Below are 25,448 nucleotides of genomic sequence, written 5' to 3'. Positions count from 1 at the left end.
CTTCCTGCTGAACACAAATCAACTGTTTAGAAACCTTTGCAGAAATTTTGTATATTCTGTTCTCTGTGACATTTCTACTGGGCTTAGTAACATCAGCAAACTACATTACCCTGCGCATTTTACCAGGGCTTTACTATAGTTTGTAAACAGCTCATGGCTCAGCTCAGATTCTTCTTGCATCTAGCCTCTACGAGGGGTGATTGATAAGTTTGTGGCCTAAGGTAGAAGGAGTCAATTTTAAAAAATCTAGCTCATTTATTTTTCAACATAGTTCCCTCCAACATGTACACACTTAGTCCAGCGGTTGTGGAGCATACAGATCCCTTTTTTGTAGAAGTGGTCCACAGCAGGGGTGATTGATAAGTTTGTGGCCTAATGTAGAAGGAGATATTAACTTCAAACTTTCTGCATTTTCACTCAAAGAGTTGGACTGCATGTGCATGCATTGCGAGCATCTTGGATCTCCAGGTGGCCCACAGCAGGGGTGATTGATAAGTTTGTGGCCTAAGGTAGAAGCAGATGAGTTATGCAGCTCTTGTTACATGTACGTGCAGTTCAACTCTTTGAGTGAAAATGCAGAAAGTTTGAAGTTAATATCTCCTTCCACATTAGGCCACAATCTTATCAATCACCCCTGCTGTGGACCACTTCTGGAGGTCCAAGATGCTGACTTCTACAAAGAAGGGATCCGGATGCTCCACGACCGCTGGACTAAGTGTGTAAATGTAGGAAAAATAAATGTGCTGTGTTTTCTAAAGTTGACTCCTTCTACCTTAGGCCATGAACTTATCAACCATCCCTTGTAACAGCTGTGCCATATTCTTCCCATTTCTTGATGATTGACTTTACTGTACTCCAAAGGATATTCAGTGTCTTGGAAATGTTCTTGTGTCCATCTCGTGACTTGTGTTTTTTTTCTAACCTCTTTGTGGAGTTATTTGGAGTGTTGTTTTGTTCTCACGGTGTAGTTTTCCCAGGAAACAGGCTCACCAGCAGTTGCAGCTTCCAGATACAGGTGTGTTTTACTACAATCAATTGAAACACCAGTGATGATTTGCTGTGTCATATTAAAAGGAGTGGATTTTTATTGAAACAATTATTTTGTGTTTTATATTTGTAATTAATTTAGATCACTTTGTAGAGATCCATTTTCACTTTGACAAGAAAGTCGCTTTCTGTCGATCAGTGTTAAAAAATCCAAATTAAATCCACTTTGATCCGATGTTGTAAAACAATAAAACATGAAAACTGTCGGGGGGGGGGGGGGGGAGTGTGAATACTTTTTTTATAGGCACTGTAAATTACCCAAACCTGAAGTAAAGGACACTGATATAGTGTTACAAACTGAGTTGGACAGCACTGGAAACGGCAGAATACTGGAAGATAAGCAGTTATATAATCATTTTGGTCAAGACAGTCAATTTTTAATTCCTGTTATAACTGTTCTCTCCTTTATTAATTTATCAGAGTTACTGCAATTAAGTATTGTGTGAAATATTGTAGCATATACAGTGGAGTCTGGTTAATTAGGACACAGTGGGACCAGTACATTTTGGCTCAATTAAGCGGCTGCCACAATTAGCCGAAGTTAATGCTATTGACAACTGCATCCTCCAACTCTTTATTTTCATTGTAACATTCAAGAGGATTGTCAATACTTGCAAATTCTGTGCATTTCCTAACTTGAAGTAGCGAAATCTTTTTATTTTCACTTCCGGCCACTTCTGGAATCTCCAAGCCTGAAGGCTTAAAACCGCATTGATCAAAACTGTTCTGAGTTGTCTTACTGCTTACGACTGTCTTACTGTTTATTTCTCACCTAGTATCAACAACAGAAATCCCTGCCTTTTGAACAGAAACACGTGCTGATGCACCATCAATAACTCTTGGAGACGTGAGGCGAGATATAGGCTTTTATTGGCTGGAAGAAAGAACAAGCAGCAATTGACCACCACACTGCATCCTGGAGACTGAGGCCGGGGCGGTGTCCCCAATCGCCTTTATACCGGGGTCAGTGGGAGGAGCCACAGTAGCAGTCAGCGGGGGGGGGGGGGGGGGCGTGTCCAGACAGGTATATGTAGTTGACCACACATTCAATTGACTGTTTAAAAACTGTTCACTCTAAGCAAGCTATAGAGCCTAATGACCACCCAAATGCATGCATCTGGCGCTAGATAGAAATTGTTTGCCACTGTCTCCTGCTCCAATTACATGGCATAGTGTCCGAAATAAATGAATGGAATCCCAGCAATTTTTCTCAATTAGTTTTTGTACTTTAAGAGCTGTCCCAAATAAGCAGCTGCCCTGATTAACCAATGGCCTAATTAACCAGAATCCACTGTATATTATAAAAAAGCCACATATGTCTGACAATGAGTTAGGTCAATAACTCAACCTAGTGATTATTGAAACCAATAAAACTTCTCAATGAACTTACTGTTTTTGTACTTTAGGTACACTATTATTATCCTACACTCAACTGTTAAAAACTATTTATACTTAAGAAATAATTACTGGTGTTATTCAGACAGTTAAAGTGCAATTCAGGAAACTATGATGTTTGTTCTTACCTTTTCACCCTTCTCACCTGGTGGACCTGCCTCTCCTTTAATACCAGGGTCACCCTAAAAGCCAGAAAGAAGGATCATTAAAGCTACAATGAAAATCAATGAATCTTCTCTACTACAGCAATCAATCAGAAATTTGCAAAGAATTTAGTTTAAGATTCTTTACACTTACAAGATCTACATATAGTTTCCTTCTGAGACACGCCATCTAATAGAAATATTTTGATTTGCATTTAAAAATGTATCAAAGCACTAATCAAAACATTATTTTTGCAATGGGACAAATGTTGTTCCGAAGTACTCATTCCACATGATGAATTTGCACTGTGAGTACTTTGCTGTATTTGCTGAATAATTGGGATTGTGGAGGACACAGAAAGAGTTTCAGAAAGCCTATGCACCATGAATATCCACCTTTGAGTACAGAGAGCAGTTCAGATTGAAGGGTCGCTCATAAAAATCACACCTCTAGCAATCAGTACTCCTGTTGTAGTGTAGTAGAACTTTAACCTAAATTATGTGCCCAGCTTGAGGGAGAGAGGAAAAAAATCCAGGTCATCTGCAAACATGATTGGTGATTGCAAAATTAGACTGATGAAGAGGTGTTTGCTTTATTGAGATTAAAGCCAAAATCACAGCATTCTGAAACCATCAGTTTGAATATCAATAGAAGACCGAGGAATACTAAATCTGGAGCCTACAATCTGAAAGAGAAAAAAAAATTCACAGTACCATGTACTAAATGTGGATTTGCTGTCGCAGAAATAAGTGTCAAGTCTAGGTCAGTTTCGTGTCAATGATCATCCTCAGAAAGTTAATGATAATGGTTCGATGATAGTTATACAGCTGAACGGCAAGATAAATACTGGTGTTCCTCCAGTAGGTCATATCATACCACCCGTGGAAATAGGAAGGATTGTAGTCAGAATGCTGTTGAGGTCTTGCTGTATGCGTACATGGCCTGCCATTCAGTCTGATCCATAATCATGTCAAATAGGATTTTCAGTTGAAATGATGGCGAGTCAAATGTGCTCTGATAGAATATCCAGAGAGTGCATTATTTCATTATCTTAATATTTCCCCCATGCTGCTCTTTAATCCCCAGAGTTTCTTTTCTCTTTTATTACCTGCTATTTTGCTGTGGGCAAGAACTGTGGCCAGATTATGAAGAATGACAAAGTACCTTCAGGCAGCAGAACATTCCAAGGCAGGTCTAGGCTTTGATGGAGAGCATTTATAGTTAACCCTGCAAAATTCAAGGCTCTCTGATTCTAATATCATCAGGACCTTCTCGAATCTGTACATGGATTGAGTAGATAATATTTGACCTCCAAGTACCAGCCATTGATGCATTGGACAGAATGTGGCAGCCACAGAAGATAATCCAAGGATCTATAAACTTCCCAAACCTATGACATTTAACATCTACATTTTATGATGTAGTTAGAACAAATTTATAAATGTGGAGAGAGATAGATCTTACTCTTCCTGAATATCCCAAGCCTCATGCGGAGACACAATTGTACAGTTTATCATGTCCTGAAACATAATGAAGGTCATTATATCAGTGGATTTTATTGCCCACTGTGCTCTACTGAACGAAGGGGTGAGTTCCCCACTTTTTTTTAAATGGAAAACTTCATTAAGTCCTTTGTTAACTTCATTAGGTCTTATGTATTTACTAAGCTACATAGGGAATTATCCTAAAGTCACTCTGTGACCAGAGTTCTTACTGCATCTGATAACAGATCTCACTAATCCTGGAAGATTTTAATTTCTGCAAAATGGATCTGGGTCCATTCCTCATGATGTAGACACCTTTCTAGCTTCAGCCATCTCCTTCAGTCTCTTCTGGAATAGCAGATTTATCTTCAGGCCTTTGTGCAAAAGGCAACTTTCAATCAACCTTAACATCAAATATCCACAATCAGCATGGTTCTGCATCACATACACAGGTCTCTTGTACATGGTTTACGATTTGTCTTAGGTATACATTTGTGCAGCAATTAGGCAGAGCAGGTACCAGATCTGCATTGTCCAATGATTAGCATCACCAACAGTTTATCCTTGAGCTCCTCTAAATGTACTTCTGCCCTACACTCACAACACAACCTCAAAACTTAATTTGACAAGTACTGACTAGAATTGTAATTCATGTTGGCATCTATAGTGTGGAAGTTGTGGTAAGGCAAGAGTTAAAGACAATGTCCAGGCAAAGATAACCCAGGGCACTTTTAGTCAAGGGAAACCTTTAGAATGAGACTGACAGAGCCAACTTTGCCCACTGTAGACAGAAGCAAAGGTGACTGTGGCAATGTGTAGTTAAGCCAAAGGGTGAGGCCTCTGTAGTGAGACTTTTCTAGATATGTCTTCCTAAAACATAGCATCCCTTTACATAATATGGGGTGCCAGAGACAGATGAGATAGGAATAATAGAAGAATGTGAAATACACCCAACAACTAAGGAACAATTGTTTTATTAACTTCTAAATATCATTAGCTGTCAGCATGAATTTTGATAGACTTTTAATGTCTCTATTGTGAATGGTGATCGATCTTGCAAGTAAGGAATTCAAATCATATACAATTTACCAAATGGTTAATGTCTGTAACTGATAATTCTGTATAAAAATAGCAGTTCAGACTTCAGAATAGCATGTGTGATAAGGGCCTATGCTGTGCTCCTTGTGCCCATGTAAAATAATAAGAATTTTTGAGTTGTAAAAGTGTGTGTATTCTGAGCCCCGTTATTTTATTATCGGTGATGACAGTAGGGCCATAGTAAATAATGCTACAAGATTCAATTTCTAGGTGATTATATTCGTTCTGTATTTAATTGGTAGAATTAATAGCTTGCCAAGTCATTTCAAGAGCAATTAAGATTGTTACGAATGATAAACAACTCTGATGGGCAGAAGGGTACAGAATCACCAATGCCCCCCCCCTTGGAGAATCACAAATTGCTACTATTCCGATGCTGTTATCAAGGGAGATGAGAGAGACACAGGAAAGCTGCCCAGACAGTTGTTATTGATAAACAGCTCATGTCAGTTAATGAGAGAGAGAGAGAACTCAGAGATACACAAAGTGGAATGTCTCCTCCTAACAAAAGCGGAACGGAACCACTGATTACTGCTATTGTCTCTTGGAGAAGGATTGTTTATTGAGTACTGTACTATTCATTGAAACCCCTCAGGGGACAACCAGAGTGGTCTGGTTTGATGGGTTGCATCATCCCAACCTGATTGACACCTGAGACCCTGTGAGTGGGGATAAAAGTAGGGTCTGGGGAACACCCCTCAGACGCACCAGGAGAGATGCTACGAGACCGGTGGGGGCTTGTGGGTGTGTCCACCCTTGCCTGGGGTGATGAGTCCACCTCGGAATGGTCTAGCTAAAGGACGGAGGGGTCATACGTGAATGGCCACAACAACAACGCATCGACAGATCAAGATCGTAAAGGAAAGTCGGCAAGTCAATAGCTGTTACTGTTCTCTCTCTCTCTCTCCAACAATTGCAACACAGCGACCAACAACTACCGCAGCCTGCATGAACTGAACTGAACTTTATATTTCCATCTGACAATTCATTATCCCCTAGACAACGATAGAGCTCATTTCTTATTGATTATTATTATACCCGCACTTTTAGGTTTAGTATTGATGACGTATATTATCTGTATATTTGCATTGATATTATTTTTGTGTATTTTTACTAATAAATACTGTTGAAAATAGTATCACTAGACTCCAACGGATACTCCTATCTTTGCTGGTAAGACACCCAGTTACGGGGTTCGTAACAAGATCATTTATGTGTTGTAGGTTTAAAACAAGATACAGGCAAAAATAGATAAGGATACCAATTTTGTTTCCCAAAAATATTTGTAAACATGATTGGAATTGTACTGGTCAGCAATCTTCATAGTTTTTATTGCAGTTTAAAAATATATATATATTTAATAACTATTTCTGATTTCTCTCAAGTTATTGAAGAATTCCACAGCTACCATGTTGTAGCTTCTGATACCACCTCCAATCTCTCAACCTCATTTCATGATATAATGCTTGGGAGTGCAAGGGAAGGATTAAAACTAAAGTTTAATATTAGGTTTTAATATTAGTGCCCATGATGATTGGGGTATGGAGATAAATTTTTCAATAAGCTTTGAAGATGATCATGGAAATGATATGTACCTTTTATATCAGGGTACAATAGAGTTTCAGGATTAATTGAACTACTCTATGAGGTGGAATAGACTTGCTGGGCCAAATGGCTTCCTTCCATATAATAAGGAAGATTTTATGAATATGATTTTACGAACATTCTCTTCATATTCTAATGAACAGAGAGTCATTAGAAATATTCTACACAATTACTAAGGTTTAATATAGTACTTTCTTGCTAATACTAATCCAGATAGGAAGATCATACAATACTAAACCCTAAATCAAGTGTGTTTCATTCACAATACTTTGTGGTTCTAAAATTCTAAAGATCCTGTTTGAACTATGATGGAGACAAAATTTGTGCAATTAAGATGGGATTGATTGTTCCTCAATGAAAATTGCATTTATTCAATTATTCTTAAATTCACTAAACAAGTTTATCTTCAAATTATACCTTAGCTCCTTTGCTTCCTTCCTTTCCAGGTAATCCAGAGAAGCCAATTATTCCCTAAAAATAAAAAAAAAGTGGATAGAGTTTTTTTTTCTAGAAGTATCCACATTTATTTCCTATCTTTGATCTTCCAATTATTTCTACAATACCATCTTTAAAATGTTAATACTTAGTTTCAAATTCCTCCTAATCCTCACTCTAATTTCTTACAGTTCTGCAACCCTCCAAGCTCTGGCTTGTTTCTTGCTCAAACACCAAAGAAAAAACGAATTGGCGAACTTACTTGGGGGGTGGGGGTGGAATTACAGATCACTGCCTGCCCCAAAAGCAACAAAAAGCAAAGCACAGATATCAGCAAGAGGTTCATAATGTGAGACACCTTTTTCCACTGTAGATGAAGAATCATTGAGGACTCAGACAGATCAAGACAATAATGTTTTATGCATTGATATTACTATCTTTAGATTTATAGTACATATTCTTTCAGGTTCATATACTATCAACAACCTACTGACTGCTGTTTGATCCTTGCCCACTGCATAAAATAATGCTGGTTCCCAATTCTTGTCTTTAATTAAAATTTGGAGTTGGTCAGATAAGTACTAGATCGTAGAGATTGCACTTAACCAACATAGGACCTATCCACACATATCATTCACCTTAAACCCCAGCTATGGATTCCAGAAATAATTTTCTGTTTTGCTTGAAAAGCATGAGACCATCTTGACAATAAAATAAATTAACATGGATTGTCTGAACTCCCCAAACTCTGTCAATAGTTAATAACACGATAGATTTCTTTTCAGTTCTCAATGTATTGACAATATGAATTGCTTGAAATTGAACTAAATATTTTATAAGGTAATAGAAGATACCTGTCATCACATATGGAAAGAAGTGGGCAAAATTCCTGAAGTGTACTTCCGTCCTAATGGGTAATCTCTCAATATAACCTGGCAGCTAGATTTACCAATTAATAAAATATCAAATTGGGCTACATTGACCAGAAAATTCCATCCAGTTTATAGTCATTTGCAACTACCAAAGTCAAATTGTTTTCCCTGAATTAATCTGCAAGTCCCTATTTTGTACAATCTTAATGATTCTTTTAGAATTATAATGTCTGTCAGGAAATGAGAGATTCTGCATGTGGTATGTTGACTTGTGTAGTTGGCCATTAATTATTTTTTAACGAATTGCTTACAAGTTACTTGTTTCTCCTAATTTAAGTATCTTATTTTATTATTTGCTGCTATTTTTGTTTGTTGAAACAGTGTTTCAGAAGGAGACTGGACATGCATAAGTATTTCACTAGCTTTCACACTGTGAGTACCAAACCCAAAATGAAGCCTGATTCCAAAAGTGAACATACATTAAAATTATTCTGATAATGGACAATATCAAAAGCCTCTACAGTTAAGATGACTATCTGCCCTTTTGGGCTTGTTGATGTATCCATGGATAGCAACTGCATATTATTCTGCCTTGTTCTGATTGAAATATGTATTCTCATTTTAAAATAAAACGTACAATGGAGCCACTCCACACTGGTTGGACAGCTGACTGTAAAAAAAAGCCCAAAATATTAAAATTCTCTGTTGTATCTCTAAAAATGTAATTTGGGCTGAATATTACAATGTATTTGTTGCATATTAGCTCAGGAAAATTCAGACGGCGGCTTATTCCTGACAGCACAGCTGTAATGTTCTATAACTAAAGCAGCATCTGTTTCATTTCCGTTTCATTTAGCTGTGGGTGTTTTAGCATTACATATTGTGTGGGAGACTTCCCTTCTGTCAACCTGGAAACATATCATTGACGTGTTGGGAAATTCATTAGTGGCCAAATGCCCTAATAGATCCTTTTATTCTTAGACTCATTTGGAGCAAATTTAACTTTTAGTGACCTTCAAATCAAACAGCATCCAACCAGCTACTTGTACATGCTTGTTCAATCTGTTTTAAGTTGAAGTCAAAAATAGGTGAGCTTTTGTTGACTGTAACATTAACTAATTAGTTTCTGTATACAGACTGGTACAGTATAGATCAACATGTATAGAGCATCAGAATGTGTTGCAACAGTTCTATGTCATTATGCCTGAGTTTTAGTAGAATGCATTTAATACAAAAATAGACACATACTGCAGAATTATTGGTTGCTTTTAAAATTATTATTTTCTATTTCAGCTCAAATTGGTTCAGAATAGCATCTCATTTCTCAAGATGTTTTTGTGAGGGCTGGAATGGGAAAGGAGTACAGTTGTGCACTTGTGTGTGTACAGTATGTAAGATTTGCAGGTTAGAACCACATTTGAGCTATGGCCGTAGCACAGGGGGAGCCCAGTATGTTCACCATGGTTCCCAGCAGAGTAATCCATCTGTCCCATTAATCTTCCATCCATTCTAATACTGCAGCCTATCCTCTTCCACATGACATTAACTTCATCTGATTCTTTTGCCACTTATCTAAAACCATGGGGTAATTTACAGTAGCCAATTATTACTCATTTTTGGGATGCCAGAGGAAACCAGCAGACCAGGCAGAAATTAAACCCCATTCCAACACCTCCAAAGTCAGGATCAAAGCCAGGTTACCTCACAACTTCAGGATTCAATTAATCTGGAACACAGGGTCATCAGCACCAACCACTACACCACTGTGTCACTCCATATTACAGAAAACATAAAAGCCAACTTGTATGTGAAGGAGTTCCACAAACAACATTGCAGATTATGAATTAACTGGAGCAACAAATAATCTGCTGGAGGAAGTCAGTGGGTTGAACAGCACTGGTGGGAGGAAAGGAATTGCTGACATTTCTGGTTGAAGCCCTGCATCAGCACTAATTAATCTATTTTGGTTAGAGGGCAAATATCAGTCAGATCATTGTCCTGTGTGTATCACATCCATATGAATAGATAATGAAGCAAAGATCTAACATCAGTTGAACTTCAAATCCAAGTTAAGTCTCCGACAGTGCACCATTCTCTCTAAACAGTACTAGAGTATATGTTTTGCTAAAGCCTTAGAACAGTTGAAATTCAAAATTGTTCTACTACCCAAGTCACCTAAGTCTAACAAACAGTTTTTATTTTAGCCAGCCAAATCCTGCAGAGTAGGATTTTTGTGACTAGATTGAAAAAGGATTATTAAAGACATATTTATACATTTTAAGAAGCCAACATCACAAGTGAATTGTAACTGGAATAAGCATCAGATATCAGTTCAGAATTATTCCAGTGTTAAAAAGGGCCTGCAAGTGATGCCACCCACAGTAACCTAGTCAGCGTTGCTCTAATAGATTCCAGTGTTGATTACTTTTAAATGGCTCTTTATGAAACTAGCTAATTCCAAAGATCTGGAAATGGCTATACAAGTCTTCAAAAATGATCAGAGGATTATAAGCAACAGCCTTATGTGGTCTTTGACCACCATCCAACTTCTCCAGATCCCCATTAGTTTATTAGAATAACTATTCCACCATCCATTTTGTAACAAATGGGATATTGCCAGTGCTATGCAACTGACTGAACATGTTATAAAATATTCACATGAACTGGCAGGATTAAGGAGTAATTTCTCCCCTTTTTAAAGTTACTGCAAGAAACAATTATTTCAAAGAGCAATGGAAAATCATAGTCTCAAGCACTATTCTGATCCATGTCATTAACATCTGGATAAGAGGCCCAAGAGGACCAATATATCTTATTCCAGTTTTGAAGCATGCAACTCCAGAGCTCTGTATATATCAAAGCAAAATTAAACATTATGGAAGCGTGTACACGTTTAATATATTGGCAAGTTTCTAGCAACATGTTAAAGCTTCCTCCAGGCATCAACAGACAGACTTGCTATCAGACTGCATATAAACCAGGTAATCATAGCTATGACATCAACTTAAGATCAGTACTTACATTACAATAAAAGCTTCAAATTTGCTAATTGAACTTTTGGACAAGTTAAGTTGACCGATTTAAAATCTGGAGCAGACTGGCTATAAAATTTGCAATAGAAGCCACTTTCCTGAGATATGTCAAGGTACATTACTCTGCAGCCATTGCTGCTGTCCATACCAAAGTTTACCAGGATCAGAGGATGAGAGCAGAAGAAGCAGATCTCCCATTAAAAGGGGAAAATAAGAAGTTGTGTTCATTGGTATGAGCCATGTCTAGAGTGTCTCTTCACTTTGAGGATCTCAAAGGTGACAATGGCATTTTGCTGGCCAAGGAGTGATAGGATCCTTTCCAAAGAAACATTCTCTTCCAAAAACTATTTTACCTCTATATTCTATAGCCAAAATTTGCACAACAATAAATTATAGGTTCACAAACTTAACTTGAGATTCAAAATGGGTTCCATCCCAGAATAAAAAGACTACCAGATCCTAAACACAAACCTTTTGGAAGTAGAAGACACAGAATAAAAGAAATTATATAAAGTGATATAAAGAATTACATTTTTTTCCCCATAAGCGGCATGGAAAAGAAAGGAAGCATATAACAGTTTTCTAAATCACTTACACCACTACTGAATTATTGTGTCAAATTCTAAACATCACTTCTTAAAGAAGATGCTGACAATATTATCCAATGTGATATGGGAGTTGAGCTTTAAGGAGAAATTGTTGTCTTACCTTTTCACCTTGCTCCACTGAAGTATAACTTATTCTACCCTGTAGTATAAAAATATTATGCATTTAGCATTATTAGCAATCATTAGGATGAACATAAATATTCCATAAAAACAATCCAAAATGCTTCCATAATTCTCAGACATTTAATTTCACATAGTTTCACCTTGTCTGTTTGTTAAGGTTATTTCAATCTCTACAAGTCTCCTTGGAAAAAAAGACACGTCAAGAGAATACTTTTTGGATTTCTGTGGGCCTTTTTTCCCCGACTGTTACTTAGCAAACCACCAGACACACCCTAAGAGATAAAGTTATAATCATACAGCTTGGAGGCAAGTTTTCACTCCAAATTAATGCCAACACTAATTCTACACTGCTCCTATTCTATTCTCCCCATAAATTCTTCCAAATTGCTATCATTTGCTGCCTATTAGTGGCCAGAAACCTAACAAAGTGCATATCTTTGGAATGTGGCAGAAAACCTGAGCACCTAGAGATAGGCCACACGGTCACCAGGAGATTTGTAAACTCCACAGTGGCAGCACCAGAGATGAGGATTGAACTCGATAGAAGAGTCAATGGGATTAGTGTAAGTGTGCTCTTATTGGTAAATGTGTCACTGGGTCTGTTTCACTTCTACATAAGTCTATGAAAAGATCATCTGGTTGTCCAGTAAGTTACAGTGAAGAATTATGGGAAGATGCATACAACATTTCTTCAGATGCGATAAACCCCGTGGGAATTCTCTTCTACGCTAAGTTTGTTGCAGTGAGCAATTCAGGAAGCATCTTTGACAAACTTGGAAAAATATAGAAATAAACTGCAAAGAATTAAAGAAGGAAGATGTCTAAGCATTAAGGTGTCGCTGCGATGGAAGATGCTGTGATGCACAGAACATAGAAAACCTACAGCACAATACAGGCCCTTTGACCCACAATGCTATGCCGAACACGTACTTACTTTGGAAATTACTTCGGGTTACCCATAGCCCTTTATTCTTCTAAGCTCCATGTACCTATCCAAAATTCTCTTAAAAGACCCTATTGTATCCGCCTTCATCATCATCACCGGCAGCCCATTCTACGCACTCACCATTCTTGCATAAAAATGTTACCACTGGCATCTCCTCTCTACCTACTTCGAAGCATCTTAAAACTGTGCCCTCGTGATAACTGTTTCAGCCCTGGGGAAAATAGCCTCTGACTAACCACACGATCATCTTATACACCTCTGTCAGGTCACCTCTCATAAGTCTTGGAGACAATCCATAAAGCATTCTTTTGACATGTCTTATTTTCAAAAGAGACTGATAGATGCTTTAGAAATGCTAGATATTGGGGCAGCACAGGAGCATAATAGCTGGTGTAATGGGACTACAGCATCAGCGACCCAGGTTCAGTTCCACTGCTGTCTGTAAGCAGCCTGTATGTACTTCCTGTGACCACATGGATTTCTTCTAGCTGTTCTGATTTCCTCCAACATTCCAAGAATGCACAGGATAGAAGGTTAATTAGTCACATAGGTGTAATTGGGTGGTGCAGGCTCATTGGCTGGAAGGGACTATTACTGTGCTGTATCTCTAAATAAACATAAATAACTAAAATAAATATATCAAACATTTTCCCAAGCTCTTTTCACCACATGGTGCTTTCTTGATAAATTTTGTGGATTAATAACTGAGGTTCTCACATGAAGAGAACATCATTTTAATGTAGTTGAAGAGGACCATTTGTCTAATATATTAAGTAACTAGCAGCTAAAATTATCAATGTTTTTATCATCTTTATTTCATTAGTAATTTGAGTAACAAATAAATTCTATGACAGCCAAGAATCAGGCCAACATAGGTAACTGGGAATGATACGATATCTAGCATGACCAAGGGACATGCAAAATATTATCAGTTAGCACTCAGCAGTTGACACTGAACTTGTAAATGACTCTGTTCTGAGATATGTCACAGATTCATTTAGTAATAGCAGATGAAGGGGTAAGGAAAGAAGGTTTATTTATGATGCAGTGAGTTGCTCATCAGAGAGACTGACATCAGTGCAATGTTTAATGGAAAATTATTTTTTAAGCTGAGGACTGTGGTATCTGATTGGATGGCAAGATCAACTTTTGGATTTCTCTAATAAGTCATGATATGCCAGATGCCTTCTATTTGCATAGGTCTAGTAATCTGCAGTTCTTAACCTTAAAGGCAAGGCACCTTGAAATATTTCAATAGATTGCCAATTAGTACAGCAAGTTATTATGTAGAAAAACATCAGAGCTCATATGTGTTAGAAGCATCCTACAAAGCTGCAATTAGACAAATATATTTGGTGCTTTTTGTTGAATAAGAAATGCTGACTCTCTAAAGGGCAATGGGGTCATGCACATATGTCTGACATTTAAATCAGCAATAAAGCATGGGTACTAACTTAGAGACAAAAGTCCAACTCAAAGTGATACTCTACCGACTACAAACCACTTTTTATAATCAAATACTTACTGGTTCTCCTTTCTGTCCTTTGGGACCATATGGTCCCATTTTGCCAGGTTCTCCCTGCCAAGAAGAAATGAAAGCTATAGTTGTGTGATCAGCTCATGTATAAATTTACTACAAACAATTTCTTAGTGAAGCCAAAAGAGGGCAAAGGGAATGGGAAAATAGTTTTACGAAAAAGAGTAGAGTTGGACTACAATTGTAATGAGGTTTGGAATCAAGCAATGAAACCTAAAGTGAGCACCAGTAAGGTCATTACTGATGTGTCTATGAATGTTCTCAGTCATCCAGGTCATTGCATATCAAGCAGTAGTAAATCAAGGCAATTGGACTTGCTGTGTTTTCTAGAAGACATTTCACCACTCATCTGAGAGGCTTCTTCAGTTCTGATCCATGATGGGGAATTTTCCGGCTTATAAACGCTGAGTTGTTTAAAGGTATAGCAATCACATGACGGTTAAGAGTTGTCGAGGTGATGAGAGGGTCATTAGTCTTATCTTTGCATGAATGGAAGTGTGAACTGTTGTGGAGATGCTGGAGTAAAGACGTTAGGACTACATTGTAAGTAACTGATCGGTGGTGTCATACACCACCCCCTCTGTTCAGGGATAGGTTTTCTAGTTTGACAAAGATGGGTTCTTTAACCCCTCTATCAAACCACCTGTCCTTCCTGTCCAAAGTGTACACATCAAGGGAGTGTCCCTTGTCCTTCAAGTGTAGATATGCAGCTGAATCTTGAACTGATATGATGGGCCATCTTTTTGTGATCAGCTTATGTATAAATTTATCACACACAATTTCTTAGTGAGGCCAAAAGAGTGCAGAGGGAATGGGAAAATGTTTTTGTCTCACCGATATACAGATCTGTGCAACTCAGTGGATAACAGCATCAATTTACATGAGAAGACGTTGAGAACAATAGACTAGCCTTTCTTGACTGTTCAGTGCTTATCAAAGAAAATGGACATCTAGATATTGAAGTTTACAGGAAAACACTGCACACAGATCGGTAGCTGCAGTTTGACTCTCATCAGCCATTAGAACATAAGTTAAGGGTTATCAGAACACTACATCACCGTGACGAGAATGTGCCCACCAATGTTACAGCCGAACACGAGGTGCGCAAGTATTTGAGAGCAGCCTTGAAAGCTTGTGGCTACCCTGACTGGGCCTTCATCAAGACAGCACCAAAAACCAGCAGGGGCATCAGTCCAGCAGACAGAGGTAAGGAACAAAGCAGCCGAAAAAACATAGTCATCCCATGTGTAGATTGAGTTTCAGAGAAACTCAGAAGGATTTTAAACAAACACCAAATCCCTATGTTTTTCAAACCTATAAAGACATTCAGACAGAAACTCATCCACCCCAAGCTCTAACCCTACACCCAAACATAAACAGAGTAATATTGTATATGTTATCCAATGCGATAAGAGCTGCACAGATCTGTATATCGGCGAGACAAAACAACCACTTCACAAACGGATGGCCCAGCATAGGAGGGTTAACTCATCAGGTCTAAACATGGCTGTATATCTACACCTAAAAGTCAAGGGACATTCCTTTGATGATAATAATGTGTACATTTTGGACAGGTGGTTTGAAAGCAGGGTTAAAGATGCCTCACCATGGATCAGATCTGAAGAAATTCCTTGGATGAGTGGTGAAGTGTCTTCTAGACAGTGCAGCAAGTCTAGTTGCCTTGATTTACTACTGTTTGATATTGTAGTTACTGATCGCTTCTTCAGTTTACTGTTCATGGAGGGGAGACAGAAGGAGCAATCCAATGCTTTCTTCTTGCTGCTGCCATCGAAAGGAGGTACTGGAGCCTTAGGTCTCACTCCATGAGGTTCAGGAACAGTTGTTACTCTTCAACCATCAGGTTCCTAAATCAGCATGGATAACTTCACTCACCTCACACAACCTGTGGACTCACTTTCAGGGACTCTGCCCCTTAAGTTCTCAGTATTATTTATTTACTTATTGTTGTAATTATTATTTTGTATTTCCACAGTTTATCTTTTGCACATTGGTTGTTTGCCTGTCTTTGTGTAGTTTTTCATTGATTTTGTTGTATTTCTTTATTTTATTCTGAATGCCTGCAAGAAGATGAATGCCAGGATAGTATATGATGACATACATGTACTTTGATAATAAATTGACTTTGAACTTACAATTGGATGGTTTAGATTCATCCTATTTTTACTGCTAGGATAATAGCAAAGCAGTCTACCTCATTATTAAGTGGAAGTCAGTATGACAGAAGTATTTCAGATGCCACTGAAAAAATGCGTGGCCAGTTCTCATGTATGTTTGGCACTGTTATCAGGATTTTGAGAACACAAAAATTAGCAGCAGGACTAGTTGCATTAGCCATCAAATCTGCTTCATTGCCACAGTTGAACTGAATTTTGTCCACAATTTTCAATTCCTTACCTGATTCTCATGACCTTTTAAACTCTTCTATAGTCCAAAATTTACCTATCAGCCTTGAATATAGTTAATGACTTAATATATACAGTTCCCTCCAGTAAATGAATTCACACAATTTGCAAATTCTCTGAGAGAAGAACTTCCTGTTTTTCCCTTTAACCTGTGGTTATCCCTTTATCCTGACCCTCCCTCTAGCTGAAATATCTTCCTACCATCAGTGAAAGAATCTCAGTCATTTAAACTTCGGAGAATATAAAGCGATTCTACTTAGTTTTTTTCTTTATTAAACCTTCCCTCCCCCAAATTAGGTTACTAATGAATCTTCACTGTTCTGCTCCCAAGGCAATTAGTTTCCTTTAACAGAGCTCACGCCTTTTGCTCTGTTCAGTGTATTTGACTGCACCTTTATATAATTTCAATTGAAACTTAGCTGGACAGTAATATTTATGATTCTCAGCTAATATCATGCTAATTCCACTTCATTTGGAGAATTGGATGGAAGTTTAAAAAAATTAATTTGGCCTTAATTTTGATTCTTGTTTGCTAAGCTCTACCATGATTAATGACTGTGATGATTTTTAGCTTAATAACTCAAAAATATAGAGTCTTCACATTGGTTAACAGTTCTATCAATTCATCAATCAGATACTGTCCTACAATATTAGAAAATTAATGATGATTATGCTTACATTGCATCCTGTCTATGGGTGTATCTTAATCACAGTTAATAAGCAGGCTGTGTACATCCTTAGTACCCTGTGAAATACTGCTACCAAATATAAATAATTATATTTCATGCAATGTATAATTGTGAAGATCTGACCATATTTACATAGTCATATTAAAGCCTATGCTATGTTTGAAAGAGTGCACTCAAAGTTTGAGAAATTGAAATACTGTAAATCAAATAACTTCCAAGTTCCAAGTGAGACTCAAAGCTCAACACAAGCAAATTGTGATAGTTCTAAGGAATTACATAATTAAGCCCCGAAATTGCTTTCTTTCCATTCTGATTTGTCCAATATGTGCTATGTTTTTTTGCAATAATGTCAAATTGGGTGTTGTCAAATAAGTTGCTAAATTAGGAATTTTCTTCTTTTAAGAAATAGTGATTGTAGTTTACTCCTAGTTAAGAGAGCAAACATGTTCACAGCTGTCAGAGCTCACAGCTGTTAGCTCAACCATGGACTGTCCATTGTGGTTTGCATCAGTGATTTTCATGTTATCCCTCAAAGAGGTGAGAGAAATATAGAGCTTGGGTGGGAAAGATGGCAGAAGACATTGAAGGAAAATAAGGAATGGGGAGAGTTGAGGGAGTTTGGATGGGGTAAAAGGAATGAAGATTTACTAGGGCCTTTTGTGATACAGTGGTGTATGTAATTGAGCACTGTGCTGAAAGTTGCTGCCATCTGTCACTGGTGCTCATCAGCAAAATCAATGAAATCAATCAGTTTTGGGAAGTGAGTGCAAATAAACAAAAAGTGTAATCCTTTAATTCACCTATCGTTCCTTCTTGTTGTTATATTTCTTTTGAACTTTCCTGTTACCGTCAAGACTATCCATGGCAGTCATAACTCTCCTTTAGAAGATGGCAGTGAGCCACCTTCCCGAACTGCTGCAATCCTTCCAAGCAGGTCTTCCGTTAAGCAAGGGGTCCGTGGTCCCCAGGTTGGAAACCCCCATTCCAGAGTCAATACTCCCTGAGGAGAGAGTTCAGGCCTTACACTGAATGACAATGGGGGATCGGTGAAATGTTTTCAAATCAGGATGGTTTGCTACTTGGTCGGGAGTGGTGGCAATGGGCACAAGAACTTGAAATAATCTGAAAAGACATTTTCTTCACAAGATTCATGCTGCTTCTTTGCTTTAGTTCTGTATCTGAAAGATCAATTAGCTATGACATTCAAAACCTGCAGGTAATAACATTCATATAAATCTGTTAGTTTGGGTCATAACCCCATAAATGCTCATAAATTAAGGAATTCAATTAAAGATTGGAATAATTTACATAAAAGATTTCAATACAAACCCTTTAGCACTGATATGCAGTGCACATGTTTCTAAGTCAGAGTCCTTCATTATTGGTTCTTAAAGTTATTATATCCTTACAGTTTCATTACTTTTAATAAGAGGTAGTTGTCAATAGTTGCAACAGTATATTTGGTCAAGCTCATTTACATGAAATCCTGATCAGCTTACATTATATTGGAATCTAGCATTTAGAAATTAAATAATAGAGGCTATCCTGAGTAAACAAATGTTGAAAGAGATACTCAAGAATGAATTCTCTTCATATATTAAAATATAATTATCCAGCAAAAGCCAAACTGACCTCTGGACCTCTGGGTCCTTGAAAACCGGGGAAGCCCTGATCACCCTGTGAATATTATAACAGAAAAAGAGAGTGAAGTCAAATTACTGTTGTAATTTTGAGATACTGCTTCAACCAATTTGTGCATCCAAATATCCATGAAGAGCGAATCTGCTTCAGTGATTAATGCAATACATGAATATTGGCCAGGAGACTACAGTGAAACATTGTGTTGTTTTAAAACTTAGTAACAGGGACTCCTTAACTCTAATTCAGAAAATAATAGAGACTTTTTTTTTTACATTTAATTAGAAATATGCCAACTCTGTCATCAGCCTTCAGCTGTTTCTTACTTGGAAACACAAATTGGCCCTTTGAGCCTGCTATATATTGCATAGGATCATGGCTGTTTCAATACCATATTTCTACTCTCTCCTGACAGCCCTTGATGGTCCGAAGTACCTGCTTCTCTTCTGCAGTACTCTCTAACTCTATAACCATCTCTCCTGAAATATATTCAATGACTTTGCCACATCCTTCTGTAGAAGATCTTTCTACAATCTGAGTAGAGAGATTTCCCTTTCCTCAGCCTACTCCATTTCCTAAATTTATGAACATCTGTTCTAGATACACAGTTAGGTTAATTATCCTTCCTAAATCAGCCTATACATTTCAATGAGATTCTAAACACTAGTTAACCCAATCCTCAGATGACTATCACACCATTCCAGAAAACAGTCTAGTAAACATTTTTGGCACTTTCTATATGACAGGTATATATTTTCAGGTAAGGAGATTAAAACTACACACAATACTTCAGGTGTGGATTCACCATTGCCCCAAGTAATTGGTGAAAGACATCCTTGCTCATGCATGCAAAACATTTTACAACGATCGCTGACACATCGTCTTAACTAGTTGCTACACCTGTTTGCTATCACTGCACAAGGACTCCTGAGTCCATTTGAATATCAACATTTCTAAATCTGTCATCACTTAAATTTAACATTGTTTTTTTTGTTTTCCCCACCAAAGGGAATAACATCATATTTACCCTACTAAAATATTAAGTAAACCATTCTCTGTATCATCTTTTTTGTCTCCCCATTTTTGAATCATAGAGTTGCATTAACCACTGTCCAATCTGCAGGAACTGTTCCATAGAGTCTATAGAAATCTCACAACCAATTAACCCATCAATTCTATAGTTATCACTTTCAGCTTTCTGTGATATGTTCTCTGGAGATGATCAGCTTTCCACCCTATTACTTTCTCTCAAAAAATGTTGTCGTTGCTAATACTAATTTTCTTTGATTCCTCCATGTCAATAGACAACTTTCACCCCTGCATTTCTGGTAGGTTATTTGTGTCTCCTTTCATGAAAACAGACTAAACTATTTTCTCTATTTTTTTGTCCCACATTATGACTTCTCCAATTTCTGACTGTAGAGGTCCATATGTGCCTTCGCTATTTTATTGCCTCTACATAAATTAGATATTTTTCAGTCTTCTTTATGTTACTTGCAACATTAATGTGAATTCCCTTTTGTAACTTTCAGATGTGCCACATCCTGTATAGACGAGCTTTTGAAGTAATAATAGTGGTGACTCTCTACAGTTATATTATAGATGATGGTTGATTATAGATTACAGTTTAAAAAGATTTAAATATCAGTGTACATTGAATCTTTGTTTCTTAAATATTTAAAATGATAAGGAAGCTGTTCAGCTAATTGGGTCAATAGAAAGGACCAATAGAACAAACCCATTGCACCCTCTTTATTCTTGTAACGTGTCCTTTCTCACATGCTTAATAATTCTTTAGCCGCCTTTACATTAGTGTGTAATGTAAATCTGCCAGTACATCTTCGGAATGTGGGAGGAAAGCACAGCATCTGGTAAACATCTACAAACTTCACACTGACCACATCTGAAGCTGCTGGATCTGTGAGGTAGTGCCAACTAATGTTTCATTTGAAATCATCCATCAGTCAGAATTCTAACTTAATATTTTGTTCAGTTTTGTGCTGCGTGCAGACACAACACAGTTTCATTCAAAGTAATCTGAACTCACTTTTGCACATCTGGCAGATTATTTACGTAGGTAAAACATCAGTTCCATTTGTCAGACCCTGGATTTTAACCTTTGGTCCAGATGTGACAGGAAACTTATTTAACCATGGAGTTTCTGTTCTTTGAATAGAAGTGCTTTTTAAATGCTTTGTTGTTTTACCGGAAGGGACTCGGTAACTTACTCCTCACATAGTAATTCTCAATTTAAACACTCACTATTGACTTTGCTCAAAAACAAATGAAACAAGGTTTTATTTTCAAGGTTCTAATTAAACAAGGTTCCATGTTTTGTAGACAGAAGCCTAAGTTCACCAACCATTCTGCTCCTATCCTTTGTAGGCAATAATGGTTCTCTAATTTAGTCAAGTGAGTCTAGTACCTTCTCACCCTTAGTACAAGTACAGTTGACCGCCTTTGTACTGTCTGCCTCAGCAGGTGGTTGTGGAGGTATTGAAATCTCCAATAAAGGTTGTTGGGTGGCAAGTGTAATCTCACACTGAAACACATTGAGAAAAAAAGTCAGTGTCATGCTTTAGGTTAGGACATAAAGATATCAATATATCTCAGAAACAAATCTGCAACAAACAATACAGGGATAAATATCAAATATTCCAGAAAGTGGTAGAAAATTATCCTTGTTCCATTGTACAAGATGTGCAATATAGCACAGGCTACCCATTGAACACTGTGAAATTCCTTGCCATTAATTCCAGTTCAGACAAAATGTTAGGCATAAACTGCAATTCATAACGATTGCTTATGTAGGCTCAGCTTTTTTGGTTGTTTAATTTTTTCATATCATTTGATTGCCGGCCACGTCCCCCAACTTTACCAAGTATATCACCTTACACAGTCAAAGAAGTTCAATTTGACCTTAACTTCCACTTCACTATTGCAATTAGTGACTTGGTCTCAACTTTTCATAGATATTTCCTGTGTTCTACAGTATATATCTTCCCATCCCGCCAACTGTCTTTGTTCCTCTTTTTCCAAATCAGTTGTAATGTTTTATTAATTATGTTTCTCATTCCTGGCCTATTGAATGTTTGCAATATTTCCTCTAGCATATGTAGTTTTTGTTTTGAACTTTATCTACTACTAGATATTTATTGAGTGACACATTGAAATCAGTTATTTACTCATCCAATATTCCATCATGTCTCAGTCCATGATTTAGAAATAAATAGTCAGGAAAAATAAAAGCCTCTCTAATTGTACTCTGCAGCCACCATGCTACCCCACCAGCCTTGCTACTTGAACCCACCAAAAAGTGTGTCACCTAACTTCACTGCCCTCTTGTTTGGCGTTGTCTCGAGTTCATGACAAATTTTGCCACTATAGCATCTTATTTGAGTAAAGCATCAATTTATTCTCAATGAAGTGAACATTAGTTGTGTCTGCCTCACGTTTCCCTTAGCGTTAGCTCCTCTGCTACTTACCTGTACCTCTGTCACCCCCAGACAGTGGCAGCTCAATGATCTCCTGACTGCCCAGAATCTGCCATAAACTGGCTCATCCAGAGTACTGCTGCACTTATCTAACCAAAGTCCCACTCATCTGATAATCTTCCTGCCTTCTGAGCTACAGGATGAAAGCAGTTTTGGTGAAGGAAAAGATCCACGACACTTTAACACAAGGCCAAAAAAATTAAAAGCTTATAGGAGTGCCAAATCTGGGATACTGTAAAACAAATTTCATTGGAACAATTTTTGTTTAAAATTAGTTCTACCATGTTTCAAATCATGTGTCTCCTTGTATGCTTTCCTCCTTACTCACTGGGTTTCTGGGCAGATCACAGCAGTTCTCCAGCTCGGCATCCTTCGCATCGCAATAAATTACAATCCGCTGCAGGTCAAACTAGAATAAAGAAAGGAAGCACTCTGGGTTATTTTGGAAGATTGTGAATGATACTGTGATTTATTTTGTATCTATTTTCGGTTCCATCCTCTCCTACAGATTGTGCATTGCCCCTCTGAAACCTGGTATGGCTCTGCAGGAGAATTTGGGCCTTTCACCACACAGCGATCCAAATCAGAGTGAACAAAAATATGATGTCATGGAATAGGCGAAAAATAAGATCCAACACTAGTCGATTGACCCAAAATAGTTATGCGATATGGTTTCTATTATTTTAATGAACTTTTCTTTAACAACTATAAAGATGATGACTCATTGCCTCTTCATCGCGAGTTATGTAGCTATTGGAATTTCAAATTTCAGTAATAACTGAGTAATATTGTAAATATGTTTTCTAATTAAGCATTCTTTGTTGTTTATATAATTTGTTAGGAGTTATATGTAAAAGTACATGAATGGCATACGTTATCACATCATATGTGAGTTTCTCGCTTTAAGTAAAAACAAAGGTTACACGCATCTCTTGGGTTTCCTTGTGTTTTTTTTTCCCCAATTGGTTTTATGTTTTGGAGTTACAAAACGTAACAGTGGTGATGAGGAAGTTTTAAATGTACCTGAGGTGACTACCCACCCAGTGAAGTGCAGTGAGATGTTCGAGTTTTTAAAAAATGCAGGCCCTGTTTCTTTGGGAAGGGACAGAAGTAGTTTTGTTTTAAAAATAGGTTGAAAACAGACAAGATTCAGGGGTTCATGAACAGTAAATACTGGATGATGATAATGATTTTTTTAAAAAAGCAAGCAGAAATGGTTGGCTACATTGGAAAGATAGATGCATTCGATTGCCAAAGGACACGTCACAGTTGTGCTTCTTTTTAGGATTTGTCAATTACCTTAACAGGTTTCTGCCAAACCTGGCTACTGTGCTCCGCCTCTTGAACACATTACTATAGATCGGGGAGAAATGGCAATGATCAAAGCAGTGAGAGGTGGCTTTCCAAAAGGGAAAGGAAATGGTAACGTCAGACGCTGTACTCACACATTATGATCCACATCATCCAGTGAGCCTTGCCTGTGATGCCTTGCTTTATAGGCACAGTCATGTCACATGTTATGAGTGATGGAAGTGAATGTCCCATAGTCTTTTCATCATGTTCCCTTGATGAAATGGTAGAGCAGACTCAATGGGCCAAGCAGTCATGGTGAGGGACTACGGAAGTGATCAAAAGTGGATTCTTTGACAGGTTAAGGACAGAACTGGACTACTCTCCTATACAGTGAATATCAAGTCTGATGACATCTGGAGATGACACTTCAATCAGCTGAGGAGAGCAGAGTTAATTGTTAGAGAAGAAAGGTGTCCACTTCCGACAGAACCAGAGTCAACTCGTACAACCACCACAGTGGAGGCCCCAGAATCTGAGATTATTTCATAGGCCCCAAAACCTGAGATTGTTTCACATCTACAAGTCTGTCCTGCTAAGCAGAGTGACACCCCCCCCCCCCCACCTGTAACCCCATCAGGAAAGAAATCCCAGAAGCGCAAGAAAAGCTCCACAGCTATTAAATCTTTAGGCCTGAATGGGACATTTTAAAATTTATTATGCTGTGGATTCACAGCATTCTATATTGATCTGGAGTTTACAGCTCAGCAGGAAGGAACGTTGTGTATTTAATATTTCAGTAATATTTGAGTAATATTGTAAATATTGTAGGGACTCCTTAATTTCATTAGGCAGAATTCACCTAGACTGTTAAGGGTTAAGTTCACTATATGTTACATGTTACATTGTGTGTTATTACGTTTTAGGGTTGGGTTTTTTTTCTGATATATATACACACACATGTACACAATGTTGCCATTTGTTGAGCAGTTTAATAAAGTGTAGGTTAGAAGTAATTTCACTGATGTCGATTTTTGTCGTCACTTCTATTGTCTGATTAAGCATTCTTTGTTGTTTACATAATACATTACGGGTTATATGTAAGAGTATGTGAATAGTGTACTGTACGTCATTATGTTGTGTTGGTGCGTGGCCTAGTGGGCAAGGCATCAGACTAGTAACCTGAAGGTCACTGGATCGAGCCTCAGCTGAGGCAGCATGTTTGTGTCCTTGAGCAAGGCACTTAACAACACATTGCTCTGCGACGTCACCGGTGCCAAGCTGCATGGGTCTTAGTGCCCTTCCCTTGGACAACATCGGTGGCGTGGAGAGGGGAAGGCCTGCAGCTTGGACAACTGCCGGTCTCCCATACAACCCTGCCCAGGCCTGCGCCCTGGAAACTCCAGGCACAGATCCATGGTCTCTCGAGACCGACAGATGCCACCACCATGTCATTATGTCACCATGTCATACCTGTGTGCCTCATTTAAAGAAAAAAACAAAGTATACATGCCTCTCTCGGGTTCCCTTGTTTCTCTTTTGATTTATTTTATGTTTTGAATTTACATAACATAACAATTAATTGCCC

General features: G+C 37.8%; 1 protein-coding gene across 4 annotated transcripts in view; it reads right to left on the bottom strand.

Moving 5' to 3' along the window:
- The window catches only part of col22a1 (collagen, type XXII, alpha 1), a 272,437-nt gene that overhangs the window by 127,439 nt on the left and 119,550 nt on the right, over window positions 1-25,448 (bottom strand). For 3 of the 4 annotated variants that reach the window (XM_073048247.1, XM_073048265.1, XM_073048255.1), the window contains 7 exons: window positions 22,899-22,979; window positions 21,502-21,618; window positions 19,071-19,115; window positions 14,315-14,368; window positions 11,821-11,859; window positions 7,191-7,244; window positions 2,571-2,624 (listed from right to left, as the gene is read on the bottom strand). In XM_073048247.1, the coding sequence (XP_072904348.1) occupies window positions 2,571-2,624; window positions 7,191-7,244; window positions 11,821-11,859; window positions 14,315-14,368; window positions 19,071-19,115; window positions 21,502-21,618; window positions 22,899-22,979 (444 nt within the window). The remainder of the gene's footprint in view (window positions 1-2,570; window positions 2,625-7,190; window positions 7,245-11,820; window positions 11,860-14,314; window positions 14,369-19,070; window positions 19,116-21,501; window positions 21,619-22,898; window positions 22,980-25,448) is intronic. The other variant, XM_073048274.1, reaches the window with a different exon arrangement.

The sequence above is a fragment of the Hemitrygon akajei genome, chromosome 1 (assembly GCF_048418815.1).
Source record: "Hemitrygon akajei chromosome 1, sHemAka1.3, whole genome shotgun sequence".
Lineage (NCBI taxonomy): Eukaryota > Metazoa > Chordata > Chondrichthyes > Myliobatiformes > Dasyatidae > Hemitrygon > Hemitrygon akajei.
This window is presented reverse-complemented; position numbering and strand designations above follow the sequence as displayed.